The following is a 16,481-nucleotide window of genomic DNA, read 5'->3' as shown; positions in this document are numbered from 1 at the left end:
AAATCTAATTAAACAAACCTGGGATTCAACCAATTCATACCTTTCATTCTGTCTTTCCAGACTAAAGAACCATTAACTTTTTAGGTTACTCTCATTTAAATTAGTCTCTCTTAAACTTTAGCAACTAAACAACTGTATTTTAAGTACAGAATAATTTTTTCTCTTTTCTAGCAATGCTCTTCTGAATGATTTATTTTAGACTAATTCTCTAACACTCCAACTACTGTCTTCACTATTTTTAGTTGTTTGCTCAAAAACTAAAATCCTGAAGCAGAAAATAACTTACTAGTATTTTCAACAATCTAGATATTAGTAAGATATGTTTTACTATGGTAATGTCTACTATAAAAACTGTCCCTGCCAATTAACGGTGTAAGCAGGAATTCATGGAGAACACTGTTAACACGATAGAACTAATATCCCAATGTTAGAAGCTTCTTTTGCATACAACTGCTAAGATAATTAAAAAATCCTCCTAAGTAACCGTATTGAAACAATCTATAGGTCCTAAAACTTTTTAGCCTAGGTTAACAACAGTACTTAGATGTAACACAATTACAAAAATATTCAACAATACAGAATATTACATCATTCAGATAGTTCTTTGCCATAATTCGTCAGATTCAGAGAAACGATATTACACAGTTGTACAGGAGTAAAAAGCACAGACTTCAGAATCAGGAGACGTAAGTTCTAGTCCCACCTCAATTATTAACTAGCCATGACTTTAGAGACTGAACCTATAACCTCTAACCTCCTTTTCAGCTGTAACATTTTCTTGTTCTGAAAAGGGGGGGGCGGGGAATCCTGGATATAAAACCTAATGCTTAACAAACAGGGGCAATTTTGAAAGCTTAAAAAAAAAAAATTACTACTAATAATCACACCTAGAGAAGTATAAGCCACCAAAAGGTCTGATCACCCATACTAATAGCTATGATGATGTCCAAATACTGCTTCTCATTTCCATATCCCTAGAGGCTTATTTTCTTAAGTTTGTATCTTGTTTTTATTTTTTTTATTTTTGGAGTTTGTTTTGTTTTTAAATTATGTAAACTCTAAGCATTTACAAAGTTTGGATTCTTTTCAGCTGATGTCATATAGAATATTCTACAAATATTTCAGAAAGTAATCTATACTCTCATTCTGGTCTTAGATATAATAGGTAAAGAACACAAACTAATACCTTTTCCAGTTTAATGTTTAGGATGTATATATGTTGAACCAAATTTAGAACTTTACCTAATGCCCATAAAGAGGGAAAAAACAGTAAAAGTACACTCATTAACAGAGTTCTGAATATTTTACTATGTAGGGTAATTAAAAAAAAAAAATCCTTGTATTTCAAGGCAACTGTCAAAATACAAAAATATAAAAAACGGTTGGGACATACTAGAAAACAACAGATCGGTACAATTTCTAAATACTTAGAAAATTCATGTTGATTACTCCTGAGTTATAAAGCTGATAAACCTCAGATGATTCCACAAATACTTACAGCTACAAAAGAAAACACAATGCAAATTTTTGCATTTCCCAACAATTACTGGCTATTCACAAACATAATTCTAAGTGAATTTTCTGCCCCAACATAAGCACAGCTCCCTCCTACCTTCCATTCCAAACTATGATTTGGTTGGAAACACAGAACAATTTCCAAGCACACTCACCACTAGAGCTTTCACAGAAGCTTTGTGAAGCATGGGCAGAGGCCTTCTCCAGCTCCTGGGCTTCTACACCAGAGCCCAGCTGTTTGGCGTTAGCTATTTTTGAGTCTTTTGTTAATGAGTTATCAGTTTTCTCTTGAGGTTCAGCCTGCTGCATCTCCTGGTCAGGTCTCAGAGCATCACCTGCTCTCTCTAAAGTCAAGGGAGGTTGTGGAGAGTGTACTTCTACAGGTTCCTTTTCTGCAGTCACTGATTTCAGATCTCCTTCATATTCTGCACTCTTTCCTTCCTGGGCATCAGCTCTATTCTCAGCACATGGTTCTATTTCTGGAGCATCATCCTCCCACGACTGGGAATCTGAGCATTTCTCCACTCCCTCTAAAGGTTCAGAAGAAACATCAACTCTGGGAGATGGTTCCTTCACATCTACAATGACAACACTTGAATCCTCTGAAGTAGCTTCTTCCCACGCTTCCTGATCCTTATGTTCCAATTCTTGGTCAAGTACTGGAATCTTTTGGGGGGAATCAATACTAATCACACTGGTTTCAACTTCCATAGCTTCCTGACATTCTTGTTTTGGGATTTCTTTTGGAAGACACAATCCTTGGGACTGAGTTTCAGTCAGAGAAAGGTGCAATGGGACACTCTCCAAATTTTCTTCTTTGGGCTCCTCTCCTTGACTCTCAGAAGGAGTCTCAGGGATTTCTTCAACCTCAGACCCTGAAGACCCCTCCTCTGGATGATGTTCTTTAATTTCCATAGCTTCCTCCTGATCTAACACACTAGAGAGTGCCTCAGATCGAGTAGCTGGAGAAGGAACTGCCTGACTCCCTGAATCACAAGTGAGATCAATGCAAACATCTTCTGCTACAGTCTCTTCTCTGCCTTTGCAGCCAGAGGCTAAAATACTAATGTCGTCTCTGGTTTCTGTGTCATCCCCCTTCATTTTATCACTCTGATTCAGTTCTACTTGGCCATCTTGTGCTGGACTCATCAGGATATCATCATTTTCAGCAGGAACAAGTTTAGAATGGAGAACTGGAGACATGGGCTCAGTATCCTCAATCTGTGTGTTTTCTCCATCTTCATCAATCCTATGAGAACTCAAGCGCTCCATCTTTGGGGACTGACTATACTCACTTGTAGAAAGCATCAACTTACAAGAATCCCCTGTCAAAGATAGCCCAAGATCCTCAGTGGTATTCTTAGGTTCAATCTCTGAAGTTTTAGAACACTCAACAGTCAAAGACGAACTATGCAAATCTCCACCTTTCTTCCCATCATTTGATCGTTCTTCCAAACTTGGAGATGGGATGAAAATGTCCTAAGGAGGAACAGAAAGAAATAAATCATTTGTTCATAATATTTCTTTTATATCTAATCCTTGAATTCATCTAAAATTTCTCAATCAATTGTTCAAGAATTATAGAACTCTAGGGCCATAGTCTCAGAAATACAAAGCTCATAAATCACCAGTCTTTTCAACAACACAAGTCACTCTGTTTAATCCTCTTCCTGTGAACCACTAATCTGGAATCAGCATAATACGAACAAAAACAATGAAGTATTAACTTATCCTTTTAAGGGTAGGAAGACACTTAAATGTAACTATACATCACCAAGCTACTAAAATCATGTCATATGTTTGATGGGCCTTCAATTACATAGTAATCATTTAAACATATGTTTACACAGCCTACTTCAGTTCTCACAATGTGGGAATATACACTTATTTTACTTCCTACTATTCAAAATACGCTAGCATTCATAAAGTAGATGTTAAAATCCAAAGCTTACAATCTCATCAGTCAACAGACACCACTACATACCAACAAGGACGGCTGAAGTTAAAAAGACTACATCCTGTTGGTGAGATGTGGAACAACTGCAACTTTCATACACTGCTGGTGGGAAGCCAAAACGGAGAAGAGTATGACAGTATCTTACAAAGTTAAACATATATTACCATATGACCCAGAAATTCCACTTGTAAGTATTTACCCAAGAGAAATTAAATCCTATTTCCACACTAGGATGTGTATATAAGTGGTTATAGCAGTATTATCCATAATAGTTCAGAACTGGAAGCAACTCAAGTGTTTGTCAACTGGTGAATAAACAAATTGCGGCTATCTATACTATGGAACTTTTACTCAACCATGGAAAGGAATAAGATGTTAATACATGTAATACGAATGAACCTCAAAATATGCTAAGCTAAAGAATTAAAGCACAAAAGACCGTATACACTTTATGATTCCAACTTTATGAAATTCTCAAAAAAAAAAAAAAAACACTATAGTGACAAGGTAGATGAGTGGTTGCCTAAGGTTGGAGAGGAGATCAGGAGGAGGAATCAACTGCAAAGAATTATGAAGAAACTTCTTAGGGTGAGGAAACTGTTCCATGCTTTTGATGGTGGTGGTTATACATTTGTACACAACTACCAAAATTCATCAAACTATCCACTTAAAATGGCATTTTATTTTAAATAATATCTTAATGTAAAAAAAAGAAAGGAACCCAAAGCTTGGACATGTTTTTATGTAAAAACTTACAATTAGTGTGTTATTTTGCCTGACATAAATGTTATAAAACTCTAGACACAGCTGGTAAGGCATTAATTGCCTACGATTTTTAAGGGAAAGAGAAAATCAAAATAGGTTGCCAAACGTTCTGTTTATTCCATAACCACTGATATTTCAATGTCTAGAGTTACTCTTTACCCAATCAGATTATAAAAAGTCATAAATTTGAAACTCTCAGGTATGAGTAAGTAAAAACTGGTTCAACATTTCTAAGGGGCATTAGGACAATAAACAACAATAGCCTTGAAACTTCATATACCCCTTCGCCCAATAATTCCATTGCTGGGAAATGATTTGATGGAACTGGGACTTAGCTACAATACTGTTAGTGCAATCTGATTATTTAGAATAGGAAACAATATAAAACACCTTAAATGTCTACTAATAGGAGATTCATTTAAAGATTTTATTTTATTTTTTTAAGTAATCTCTACACCCAATGTGGGGCTCGAACTCAAAACCCTGAGATCAAGAATGTCATGCTCTTCCGACTGAGCCAGCCAGGCACCCCAAGAGATTCATTTATAAATTATGATACACAGTATTCCATCATGTGAGTGTTAGCCACATAAAATTACTGATGAGGGCTCAGTCATCAAGCGTCTGATTGGCCTGGGATCAAGCCCCTGAGTTGGGCTCCCAGCTGAGCGGGGAACCTGCTTCTCCCTCTCCCACTCCGCCTGCTTGTGTTCCTTCTCTTACTGTCTCTTTGTCAAATAAATAAATAAAAATCTTTAAAAAATTACTGACAAATATTAAAAGAGGAAAACAGGAAAAGAGGAAAACAGGAAAAGAGGCTAAGCACCAAATAGAAAGTTTCTATTTCAGTGAAGGAAAAAAAAGTATGTGAATATTTTACTATAGTCTTTTTACACGTTTATATGATTTTCATGTATTCTTAAATTAATAAACATATATATAAAACGGTTAACAGTAGTTACTTCTGAGATAGGATAACTGATGATCTTACTTTCATTTACCTGTATATTAGACATCCTCTACAAGAATTATGTAATTTTTTCTTACTGCAAAAAGTCATTTTACAAAGGCTCATATATATATGACACTGCTAATAAACTACAAATATCTTTTAAGTGAAATTCATGTAACAGAAAATTAACCACTTCAGAGTGAACACTTACTTACAATGCAATGCAACCACCACCACCTCAATCTAGTTCAAAAAATTTTCATCACCCCAAAAGGAAACCACATATCCATTAAGAAGTTGCCCCCCATTATGAATACCTCATAAGCATCATCAGAATAAATACAGATGTGATTTTATTTTTTAAAGGATTTTTATTCAATATATGTAGAACTTCAGTCAGGGGCTAACCAGCCTATCAATAAGCTATATTTCTAAAGAATGCCTGGATCTAGCCTCTGAGGGTCTGGCCCGTAATAATCCACAGTGCTGAGACTCACTGGAGGCCTGATCAGAACAACTGAGCTAAGGAACAGAAACTCCCCAGGGCTCTGGATAAAGACTGATAAAGAACTGTCAGGACTATGCTCAATATGGGTCCATCTTTAAGTCTAGGTTCAGCACAGACCTAAATCCATAGTACCCAACCACTCAAAAACTGGTCTCACATATACAGAGCTTAAGAGCTATGCATACAGTCATCTGTAATCTGATTTGTCATCCCTTGAATTAATATGTATATCAAAAATGAGAAAAGTGTTAAGTATCAAACTGTATTTTACTAGCCCTCTCTCCATCTCTTACATCCTAGTGAAAGGTCAAAGAGGCTATGCGATTAACAAATATATTAAGAAAGAAAAAAAATAGGGACCCCTGGGTGACTCAGTCAGTTAAGTGTTTGCCTTCAACTCAGGTCATGATCCCAGGGTCCTGGGATCGAGTCCCGCATCGGGCTCCTTGCTCAGTAGGAAGCCTGCTTCTCCCTCTGCCTATAGCTCCCTCTGCTTGTGCTCTCTCTCTCTGTCCTTCTCTCTCAAATAAAAATCTTTAAAAAAAAAAAATACACAAAATTATCTTTATCCCAATTATCTTTTGATCAGTATTTATCTCATAAATATTCAGATCTTATAACATCAAAATTAGGTTGACCTGGACTCCAGGAATCAAGGTACAGAAGAAATAACAGATGTGAAAGGTTAGCCATAAAGAATAGAATGTAAGAAGTTTAATAGATAAGGACAAAAAATTAAAATGGTGGATTTAAAACACACATTTACCTTAACTCTTTTCAAAAACCCCACTAAGCAACAGTAAATTTTTTTTAAAACATGCATTTTCAAGAAAAAGAACAGAAGAAATGATAACTGCAACAAAATTCTGGAAGAGTGATCATCTATTTCACAGACTAGTGGAAGCTGAATTCTAAGCCAGCAGTGGAGAAAGCCAAGAAGCAACCCAAATTACACCACAGAACCATCATGTCCAGAAAAAGATTCAGTTGGCAGCAACACCAGGTGACTCTGGAAGTGGTGGTGAGGGTGGAGCTAAAAACAGGAGGACCGGTTAGAAGCTATTTAAGAAGCAGTTCAGGGGCGCCTGGCTGGCTTTGGAGGAAGAGCATGTGACTCTTGATCTCTGGGGTAGTGAGTTCAAACCCCACACTGGGTGCAGAAATTACTAAAAAAAACAAAAAAAAAAATACATAAGCTTTAAAAAAAACAAAAAAAAGCAGCAGCAGCAACAGTTCAACTCTCACATCCTCGCTCCCTGACCCTCCTCTGCCCTGCAGTAAAACAGAACACCAGTGAAGAGAAAGAGGCAGTGTTACCAGAAAGTACCACACTGAAAACAGATTGGGTGAAAATTGACATACTGAATGGAACCTGCACCTGCCTCCCAACACCCCCAGCCCTCTTCCATCAACAGACTTCTAGAACAACGGCAGACAAGAGATGAGATTAGACATTTTTCTAGGAAACCTGACAGTGCTGAAACAAATCAAGATGCTGATACAAAATTGCCCAGCAGATCACATTACAGTAAATCCCAGAAATAAGTATCAACCACCAGTTCAGAGCTTCTAATCAGTTTTCTGGTATTGTACTCTTAAAACAGACAATCAAGGATCATCAGACACTTGAGGAAACCCTTTAATTTCAAAGTCAAACATCAAAACTAACTAAAATTTATTTGAAGAAATAGCAACTATTCCAGGGAAGAGAAAATTTCTCAAAAAAAACTATTAATAATAATCTGAGGCAGATAAGATAGTACACCCATAAAACTTAAGACAACATGCTATTTTTTTACAAAAAGAAAGAACATTCAGAGAAAAAACCCAGAAGTAGAAATTAAGAAATCAGAAAAGTCAAAAGAAGACTGAACCCAGCAACTGCATTCCTAGGCATATACAAGAGAAATAAAAACATATGTCCACATAAAATCTTGTCCATGAACGTACACACAGCAGCATTATTCACAATAAGCAAAACTGGGAAACCCAAATGTTCATCAACTGAAGAATGAATGAATAAAATGTGCTCTATACATAGAATGTAGTACTATTCAGAATAAAAAGGAATGGAGAAAAAAAAAGGAATGGAGTTCTGATACATGCCATAACGTGAATAAACCATGAAAAAAATGCCGATTTAAAGAAACCAATCACAAAAGACTACATATCATATAATTTGCATAATTCCATTTATGAAATGTCCAGAACAAGCAAACCTATAGAGACATGGAGTAGATTAGTGATTGGCTAGGGCTAGGGATGGGGGAAACAGGAGTGACTGGTAATGGGCACGGGGTCTTTTGGAGGGAAGGGGAGAGATGAAAATGTTCTAAAATTAGATTATGGCAACTAACTGCACAATTCTGTAAATATACTAAAAGCCACTGGATTATACAATTTAAAAAAGGGTGAGGGGCGCCTGGGTGGCTCAGCCGTTTAAGCGTCTGACTTAAACTCAGGTGGTAATCTCTGGGTCCAGGTACTGAGCCCTGAGTCAGGCTCCCCACTCAGCGGGAAGTCTGATTGTATGCTCTCTCTCGCTCTCAAATAAATAGATAAAATCTTAAAAAAATAAAATAAAAAGAGCGAGAGAATAGAAAGTATGCTACTGAAGAATGTCCTCCACCAAAATGAGAGAGTAAAGCAAGCAAGACATGGAGCCCAAAAAGAATCCAACGCAAAGACAATAAAGACAACCTCCAAGGACTGCAGTGAAAAGGAGGTCAGTGATGCACCAGGCGTAGAAGAAAACAGTAAAGATTAGAAATCAGGAGTCTCCAAAAGAGGTTTCTCCAAAGAGATGAAGTTTGAGGCCCCCAAACACCTTGAAAGGAGATTTTGACAACTGGTGGAAAGCCTACCGTTGATGAAATGAGAAATTTGTAGAAAAATAAGCAAATGAAAAAGACTATATTATCAATTCCAGAGAAAAATAAGAAATTATACAAACATGAAAAATAAAAATATTCCACAGATTCTGCTTTGAATAGTGTTTATAATAACAACAGCACTCATAATAGTGTAAATTCAACAATGATTTAAACAAAATTATGTAACTTTACTGGGAAGATGCAGAAATAGCTAAAAAAATTTTTTCAGGGGGCCATGGAGGAGCAGAAGGAGAGAGAGAATCTTAAGCTGGTCATAAAGCCCGACACCAGGCTCAATCTCATAACCCTGAGATCATGACCTGAGTCGAAATCAAGTCAGACACTTAACTGACTGAGCCACCCAGGCACTCCTAAAAACTTTTTCAAAGATGTATGAGGGACACCCGGGTGGCTCAGTTAAGCATCTGCCTTTGGCTCAGGTCGTGATCCTAGGGTCCCAGGATTGAGTCCCACATTGGGCTCCCTGCTCAGCAGGGAGCCTGCTTCTCCCTCTGCCTACAACTCCCCCTGCTTATGCTCGCATGAACTCTCTCTCTGACAAAGTCTTTTAAAAAAATTAAAAATAAATAAAAATAAAAAGAATGCATGAAAACATAATCATGATATACAGAGTTATGGAGATAAATAAACAAGAAAAAGCTGAAGAGACTGAAAGTGGTTGTCTCTGGGTAGGGGTGAGGAGAGATCTTGTCTTAACCATATGACTCCTTTTTTGGCTTTCGTAAGTGCTTATTAAGTAAAAACGAAGCCTTAACATAAAAACTGTTAAGGTATTCTTGAGAGATTTGTAAAGGTACTTGATTGGGTTTTTGTTTGTTTTTTTAGGAGACATGGACCACTGTACTGACTGAGGCATCTTAAAATATAAATCCAAAGAAATCTAAGTCATCTTAGGTTCCAAGGACCTTTGAACTACGTTCGACATCACTCATTTGTCTCGAATTTTCATTGCTGGTTTTATAGATGCCTCTGAAGCTCTTTGGTAAATGTTGAAGGTTAGGCAATTTCTTCAATAGTGCCTTGTTCTTCAAAAAGTCAGTTATTCCCTTGTGGCCAAACTCACTTCTCCTGGTAGGGATATCTTTGCAAAGACATACATTTCCATCTAAGTCCTATCTGGTCACTGATAAGCATCTGTAACTGGTCTCTTTCACATCAGCTACTTTTTTTAGAAAATTCTTCTCAATACTCTTGGTCAACGCTTCAGCTCATCCCTAAATTCTGATTCTTTAAAACTGTATATGTTCATGTACAACTTTCACAGAAAAACTAAAACTAAAAGATGTATGGTGGTTGAACACTGACTTCACCTCTAGGTAACCATGTCTTCACTCTTTCACTACCAGCAAAGCTAACCTTTCTGGAGTATTTACACATGCAAGGCACTAACCTAGGCACTTGATATATATTAACCCATGTAACCTTCAAACTACCCTATGAGGTATGTAGTATCCATATCCCCATTTGATTTGATGAGGAAATTGAGGCTCAGTTTCAACTGGTCACAATGGCAGTAATTGCAGAGCGAGGACTAAGTCTAGGAAGTTCTGAATCCAGAGTCATTCTTAACCACTCCACCAAATCACTAATGATTGGCATAAAATGGAATTTTCAACAAAACACACAAGTTTTAATAACTTCAGAAAGCAATTAAACTTCACTTTAATTTTTTAAAAGATTTTATTTATTTGAAAAAGACAGTGAGTGAAAGAGAGAGAGAGAACCCAGAGAGCACAGAGGGAGAAGGAGAAGCAGACTCCCCACTGAGCCGGGAGCCTAATGTGGGACTCAATCCCAGGACCCTGGGATCATGACCTGAGCTGAAGGCAGACACTTAACCGACTGAGCCACCCAGGCACCCCACATTTAACTTTCCTTCCTACTGTCTCCTCTACACTAAATTTAAAATATATTTCGCTCCCGTTCATTTTTAAATATAAACTTTTGGTACAATACCCGTAAACTGAAAGGCAGTAACACTAAAACAATCCCCCCAATTACAGTCTTATAAGAAGAGGCATTTAGATTGAACATATAATGTACTCACTTAGATTTAGTTAAGGACCTTCAATTCACTATGAATAAAAACTGCATTTTATTTTTTTAATATTTAAACTTAGAATTACACAAAAGAAATGTTAGTTTTCCTTTGCTTTTAGATGAGAACTAACTTCTCATTTGAAAATTAAAAACCATCTGATACCCTCTGTCGAGGAGTGATTAATTAGCTTATGGTACATCCACTCAGAGATATACTACACAAGTTTTGAAAAGGTAGTATGGGGGTGCCTGGGTGACTCAGTTGGTTAAGCATCCGGCTCATGATTTTGGCTTAGGTCATGAGCTCAGGGTTGTAAGATGAAGCACCGAGTAGGGCTCTGCGCTTAGTGGAATCTGCTTCTCTCCCTCTCCCTGTGCCTCTCCCTATGCACACACTCTCTCTCTCTCTCAAATAGATCTTTTAAAAAAAGTAAACGGTAGTATATGTAACACTGAAAAATCATTATGAGTCAATGTTACCTGGAAAAAGAAGATTAAAGATATATGTTCACTATAAGCAACTTCATTAAAAAAAAAAAAGGTATGTGGAAAGACAGAAATGATTGTTGCATTAGAGCAGAATTATGATTAACAGCTCTTTAATTTACACTAACATTTTCAAAAAGCTAAGGACATAGTATAAAATTTAAACAGAAGTGACTCTGGAAGTGTTCTAAAACTAGACTGTGATGACAGCTGCACAACTCTGTAAATGGACTAAATATCACTAAATTACATATTTAAAATGGGTGAATTTTACGATTTATAAATTATACCTCAAAGATTGTTTAAAAAAAAAAAACACACAATTAGGAGGAAAACACTCTTTCTACGATACTCACATGAGAAAACTCAGGCTGCGATGGGATAGGAAGTGACCCAGGAGTAAAGACTGGTGTGCTCTGAGACACCGGTGTTGAGGCTTGTGGTGATATAGTGGGCTCAGGTGGGAGAGCGGGGTTTTCTATCTCCACTGGTTCATCATCTTGGAGTTTCTTCTCAAAAGACTCTCGTTTTCCTTCTGATAACATTGACATGTCCATTGGCTCATCTGGTTTAAAATAGGAAAAATGAATTGAGAAATAAGTGCTCATCAATATTACTCATGTTCCAATACCACTAGTAACTATTATGTTACAGAAATTGCCATTCCTAAAAAAATTGTGATTTAATTTTCAGAAAAGCAGACAGATTAACAGTAGATTGAATCACAGAAATCTAGCAATACTTTCTTCCCCTGGGAGGAGGAAGGTCCATACTCCCAAAATCCTCAGATATAGATGAAAACAGAGTTCGTCTGGGGGTATCCACTCATCCACATTGAAATGTTAAATTAACTCAGCTCCTCTGAACCCCCTTCCCTACTATAACTCAGTTTTTCATATTTGGCATAGGAACATCCAGATTAATGTCATCTAATTAACCAACATATATTCTACCACAGGCCTTGAAAGGCAGAACTTGCTCATCACTCCAATATCTACTTATTTATGAACTCATATTTGCATTAACAACTGCTAAGCACAGAGATGGATGCCAGGACAAATACCGAAGAAAAAAATCTATCAATGCCAATCAGCAGTGATTTATTAAAGAACCAAGTATCAAGCCACTGATCAGGAGACAAACTGCCCAGGAGGAAAACGCGCGCGCGTGCGCACACACACCACCACCACCACCACCACCTCCCCACTGCTTTCCCATAATATACTACCCACCTGTAGGCCAATAGGCTCTTCTTCAGAACACACCTAGCTACCTGGGTAGCTACCCAACAGGTATTCAACAACCCTTTTCCCCCTATTTTACACCTTGACCTCAAACAGGCTTCCCTCCAGACCACTCACAAATTATCTATGCCACTAGGTTTTTCACCGCAATCTACACTCGTGGTACTGGCTATGCCTCACCTCAATACCTACCCCTGCTGCTTTGCTTGACTTCAACCTCACATTCCAGTCTCATGCTAGGTTGTAAATCTGGTGCTATAGGTCTTTAGCACACGACTACAGTTAAGTATCTTCATTACACCTTTTGATCGCTCTCACCATGACAAAGCACTTATTAAAGACCTACTGTTCTAAGCACTACATATAAAAAGGTTAATAAATTTAGAAAGAAAGAAATAAACCTAAAAAATAAACCTAAATAAGTTTAGGTTAATAATTTTAGAAAGAAAAGGAAGGAAGCAAGCAAATACAAACAGGCACATATTAAGCAAATACATTAAATCTAAAATACAAATTACAGGAGAAAATACAGTATGTTACATAAAAAAAAAACCGAATCATATACATAACATAATGCCAAGTGTATAAAATACTTCTTTATGCATAGAAAACACTCTGAAAAGAAATATATCCAAATACTAATTATAGCTGGATTGTGGTATCCAAGGAATTTTTATTTTCTTATTACTTTCCTATATGCTTTCCAAATTTCTACAGTGAGTATTAATTATTTTGCTATCAGGGAGAAAGTATTTTTATTACACTCATTTTTATGTATCATTTTCAATGTTCACACTATAAATGGAAGAAATGGTTTTAAGTATAAATCAAACTTAACTTGCCTTAGGATTTTTTTGTAGAATGGATTCACTTTTATTTTTTACTAAAGATATCATTAATCATGTTACGCTTAAAATTATATGAGTCCACTTGGATATCTACAACTGATTTCAAGACAAACAGCCAGACACAAACAGTGGCAAAAGAAAGATTAAATTTTGTTATGGGTAAACTGCATATGAAAAACAGTTAAACATATTTCTGTATTTATATCACTTGAGAGTAGAGACAGCAGGATATCATAGGAGGCATGTAAACAACAGATAAGACCAAAGGCTCTGGAGGCAGCTGCCTGAGTTCAAATACTGCCTTTATGACTTATTAGTTGTGAAATCTCTCTGGGACTTCGTTTCTTCATCTGTAAAATGGAGATAAAAGTAATACCTACTTCTTAGGATTGTTGTGAGGGTTCAATGAAAAATGAAAAAACAAAAAAAAGAAAAGCACCTAGTACCAAAGAGAAGTACACAAAACAGTGCCTGGCATACACTAAGTGCTCAATAAATTTTAGCTATTATACCATTATCAGTAAGAAAAAACGAAAAGGAGAAAATCATGAAATTTATTGGAAAAGGTTTCATGAAGAAGTAGTAGAAACTTAAAAATATTTTGAATGACTGGGGCACCTGGGTGGCTCAGTCAGATAAACGGACAACTCGTGATTTTGGCTCAGGTCATGATCTCAGGGTCATGAGACTGAGCTCAGTGTCAGGCTCTGCACTTGGTGGGCACCTGCCCCAGATACTTTCCCTCCCTCTCTCTCTGCCCCTCCCCCGGTGTGTGTGTGCTCTTGCTCTCTAAAATAAATAAATAAATCCTTAAAAAAATAAAAGAAATATCTTGGGGCGCCTGGGTGGCTCAGTTGGTTAAGTGACTGCCTTTGGCTCAGGTCATGATCCTGGAGTCCCAGGATCAAGTCCCGCATGGGGCTCCCTGCTCAGCGGGGAGACTCAGGAGTCTCCCTCTGACCCTCCCCCCTCATGCTCTCTCTCTCTTATTCTCTCTCTCTCTCTCAAATAAATATTTTTTTAAAAAAGAAATACCTTGAGTGACTGGATATGAGACTAGGACAGAGTTAAAGAGATTGAGATAGTGAGATAAATTAAGTAAAAAGGAATTCTTTCTTGTGAATAAAATAATATAAAACCACTAGATCCTCAAAGGAGGATGTGAATGAAGTCAAAATTTCTACCACCTGATCCTAGCCACTCCTTGGCTAAAACTGCTTTGATGATAGCAAAAGTAACCTTTAAAGAGCAAAAGAAACTATTTTTGGTTTCCTTTCACCAGAAGCATGTCAACATGTTGCTGGAAACTACTGGGCTATTAGTTATAAACACAGCTCTTCACTAATACACTACTATAATATACTACTTTGAGTTCAACTTTAAAAGCATAAAAATTTTGCTTTAACGATCTTTTTAAAAATTAAATCAACAATACAGAATTTTCATAAGAATCAGTGCTAGAAGAGCAGGGAACTAAGTAGAGCACTTTACACTAGGCCACATCCCTGAAGGTGAGTCAGACATGAGTCCTACTGAATAGTGTCACAGTGTTCAAACAAATAAAGAAACAGTACATTTTGTAAGGCAGAAGTGCTCCTCCTCTTCTAATCTGAGATCAACAGACAGACCAAAAGAGCTCACCTTTTCTCCCTTCTTGCTCTGTGGGACTGCTAGGAACGATAAAAGGGGTAGATCGGACAGCATCAGGGGAAGGAGCAACAAGATCTGAGGAATTCCTTTATATAAAGAGAGAATTCACAGGTTATTTTACCACAGCCACAGTTTTGCATTTGTTTCTTACTTTTAATAGCAAAAATATCTAAGTCATTCAGACAAATCTTATTAGCAAGCTCTCAAACAGCTACCAGAGGTTGGTGGAAGAGCCATGAATAATACTTAAACAACTATTTCTCATACCAGACATATCCAAAATTAGAATTAAAAAAAATAGGGACAGATAAAGCCATATGATTGTAAGAGAAGTAAACAATCAGACAAAAGAACCTCATGATTACAAAGAAGAGAAAGTGCTAAAAAATAAATTCATCTCCAAAACTGAGATTAAAAATATTAATACAATTTTTGCCTAATTAGAAAGATCATGTACATTAAAAAAAAAAAAAAGCAAACCCCTTTGCCATAACACAGAAATAAAGAACTCCAGCTACTGTCAACTCTAATATAACGTACTCTCCACCCCTATGCTGCTAAATGGAAAGAACCGCTGGTCAAATGGAGGAGAAGAATACTCGTTCTGGATGTATAAGAGAACATAACGGGGCAGTTTCTTCCTAGTGAAATCTTTGGGCTAATATTATAAAACCTCCAAAGAGAAAAGCAGAGCTACCTGCCTTTAATAGGTCCACTAAGCTCTTAACCCAAATATTCTAAAAGCCTAGAGTTTGCTTTTTGGTTTTAAAAAGAATTCTGGACTAGTAGACAATTTTAGGTCTTTCAATCTTAGCCTAAGACCCTCAGATACACGATTCCTTGGCAGAGCTATTTTAGGCTTACTTACGTGGAAAGACTCTCCTGAGCAAGGGACCTCTGACCAGACAGTTGCAGGAGGTGCAAAGTGGTGGCAGGTGTGGAAGCCAGAGAACATCCACCTTCTTCCCTTGAAGGAGTAGAGCAACCATCAGAAGCTATTTTTCAAAAAAAGAGAGAGAAAAAGAAATTCTAGTTGCATTTGCTTCTCAGACTGACATTACTGAGTTGTGGAAAGAAAAGAAAGAAAAAAAGAAAAGAAGCCACTGAGTATGGCAAATAATATCCATGTTTCCAACCATGTTCCAAGAAGGCAGAAATTCTAATTGTAGTACAGTCAATGGAATGGATGCTAACACAAATCCTGAGTGACCATTCAATTCCCCCCTACTATAAATTATGGGTTTTTTAAGATTTTATTTATTTGAGAGAGAGAGAGAGAGAGAGTGCACGCATAAGTGGAGGAGAGGGGCAGGGGGAGAGGGACAAGCCGACTCTGTGCTGAGCACAGAGCCAATGCAGGACTGGATCCCAGGACCCCAGGATCATGACCTAAGCCAAAGGCAGATGCTTAACTAACTGAGCCACCTGGGAGCCCTAAATTATGGGTTTAACATAGAATTGACAAAAAGGATTCCTTAGTCTTTTTTTTTTTTTCTTTAAGATTTTGTTTGAGAGACAGAATGAGCAAGAGAGTACAGAAGCAGGGGCAGAGGGAGAGGGAGAAGCAGACTCCCCTGCTGAGCAGGGAGGCAGAAGCAGGACTCTATCCCAGGACTCTAGGA

The 16,481-nt window shown here is 37.2% G+C and overlaps 1 protein-coding gene across 2 annotated transcripts in view; it reads right to left on the bottom strand.

The window, feature by feature from the left end:
• TP53BP1 (tumor protein p53 binding protein 1) overlaps positions 1-16,481 on the bottom strand; it is a 68,438-nt gene that overhangs the window by 36,612 nt on the left and 15,345 nt on the right. For both annotated transcript variants that reach the window (XM_011227436.3, XM_011227443.3), the window contains exons 9-12: positions 15,728-15,854; positions 14,851-14,945; positions 11,474-11,682; positions 1,671-2,994 (exon numbers count right to left, since the gene is read on the bottom strand). In XM_011227436.3, coding sequence (XP_011225738.1) covers positions 1,671-2,994; positions 11,474-11,682; positions 14,851-14,945; positions 15,728-15,854 — 1,755 coding nt within the window. The remainder of the gene's footprint in view (positions 1-1,670; positions 2,995-11,473; positions 11,683-14,850; positions 14,946-15,727; positions 15,855-16,481) is intronic.

The sequence above is a fragment of the Ailuropoda melanoleuca genome, chromosome 5 (assembly GCF_002007445.2).
Source record: "Ailuropoda melanoleuca isolate Jingjing chromosome 5, ASM200744v2, whole genome shotgun sequence".
NCBI lineage: Eukaryota > Metazoa > Chordata > Mammalia > Carnivora > Ursidae > Ailuropoda > Ailuropoda melanoleuca.
This window is presented reverse-complemented; position numbering and strand designations above follow the sequence as displayed.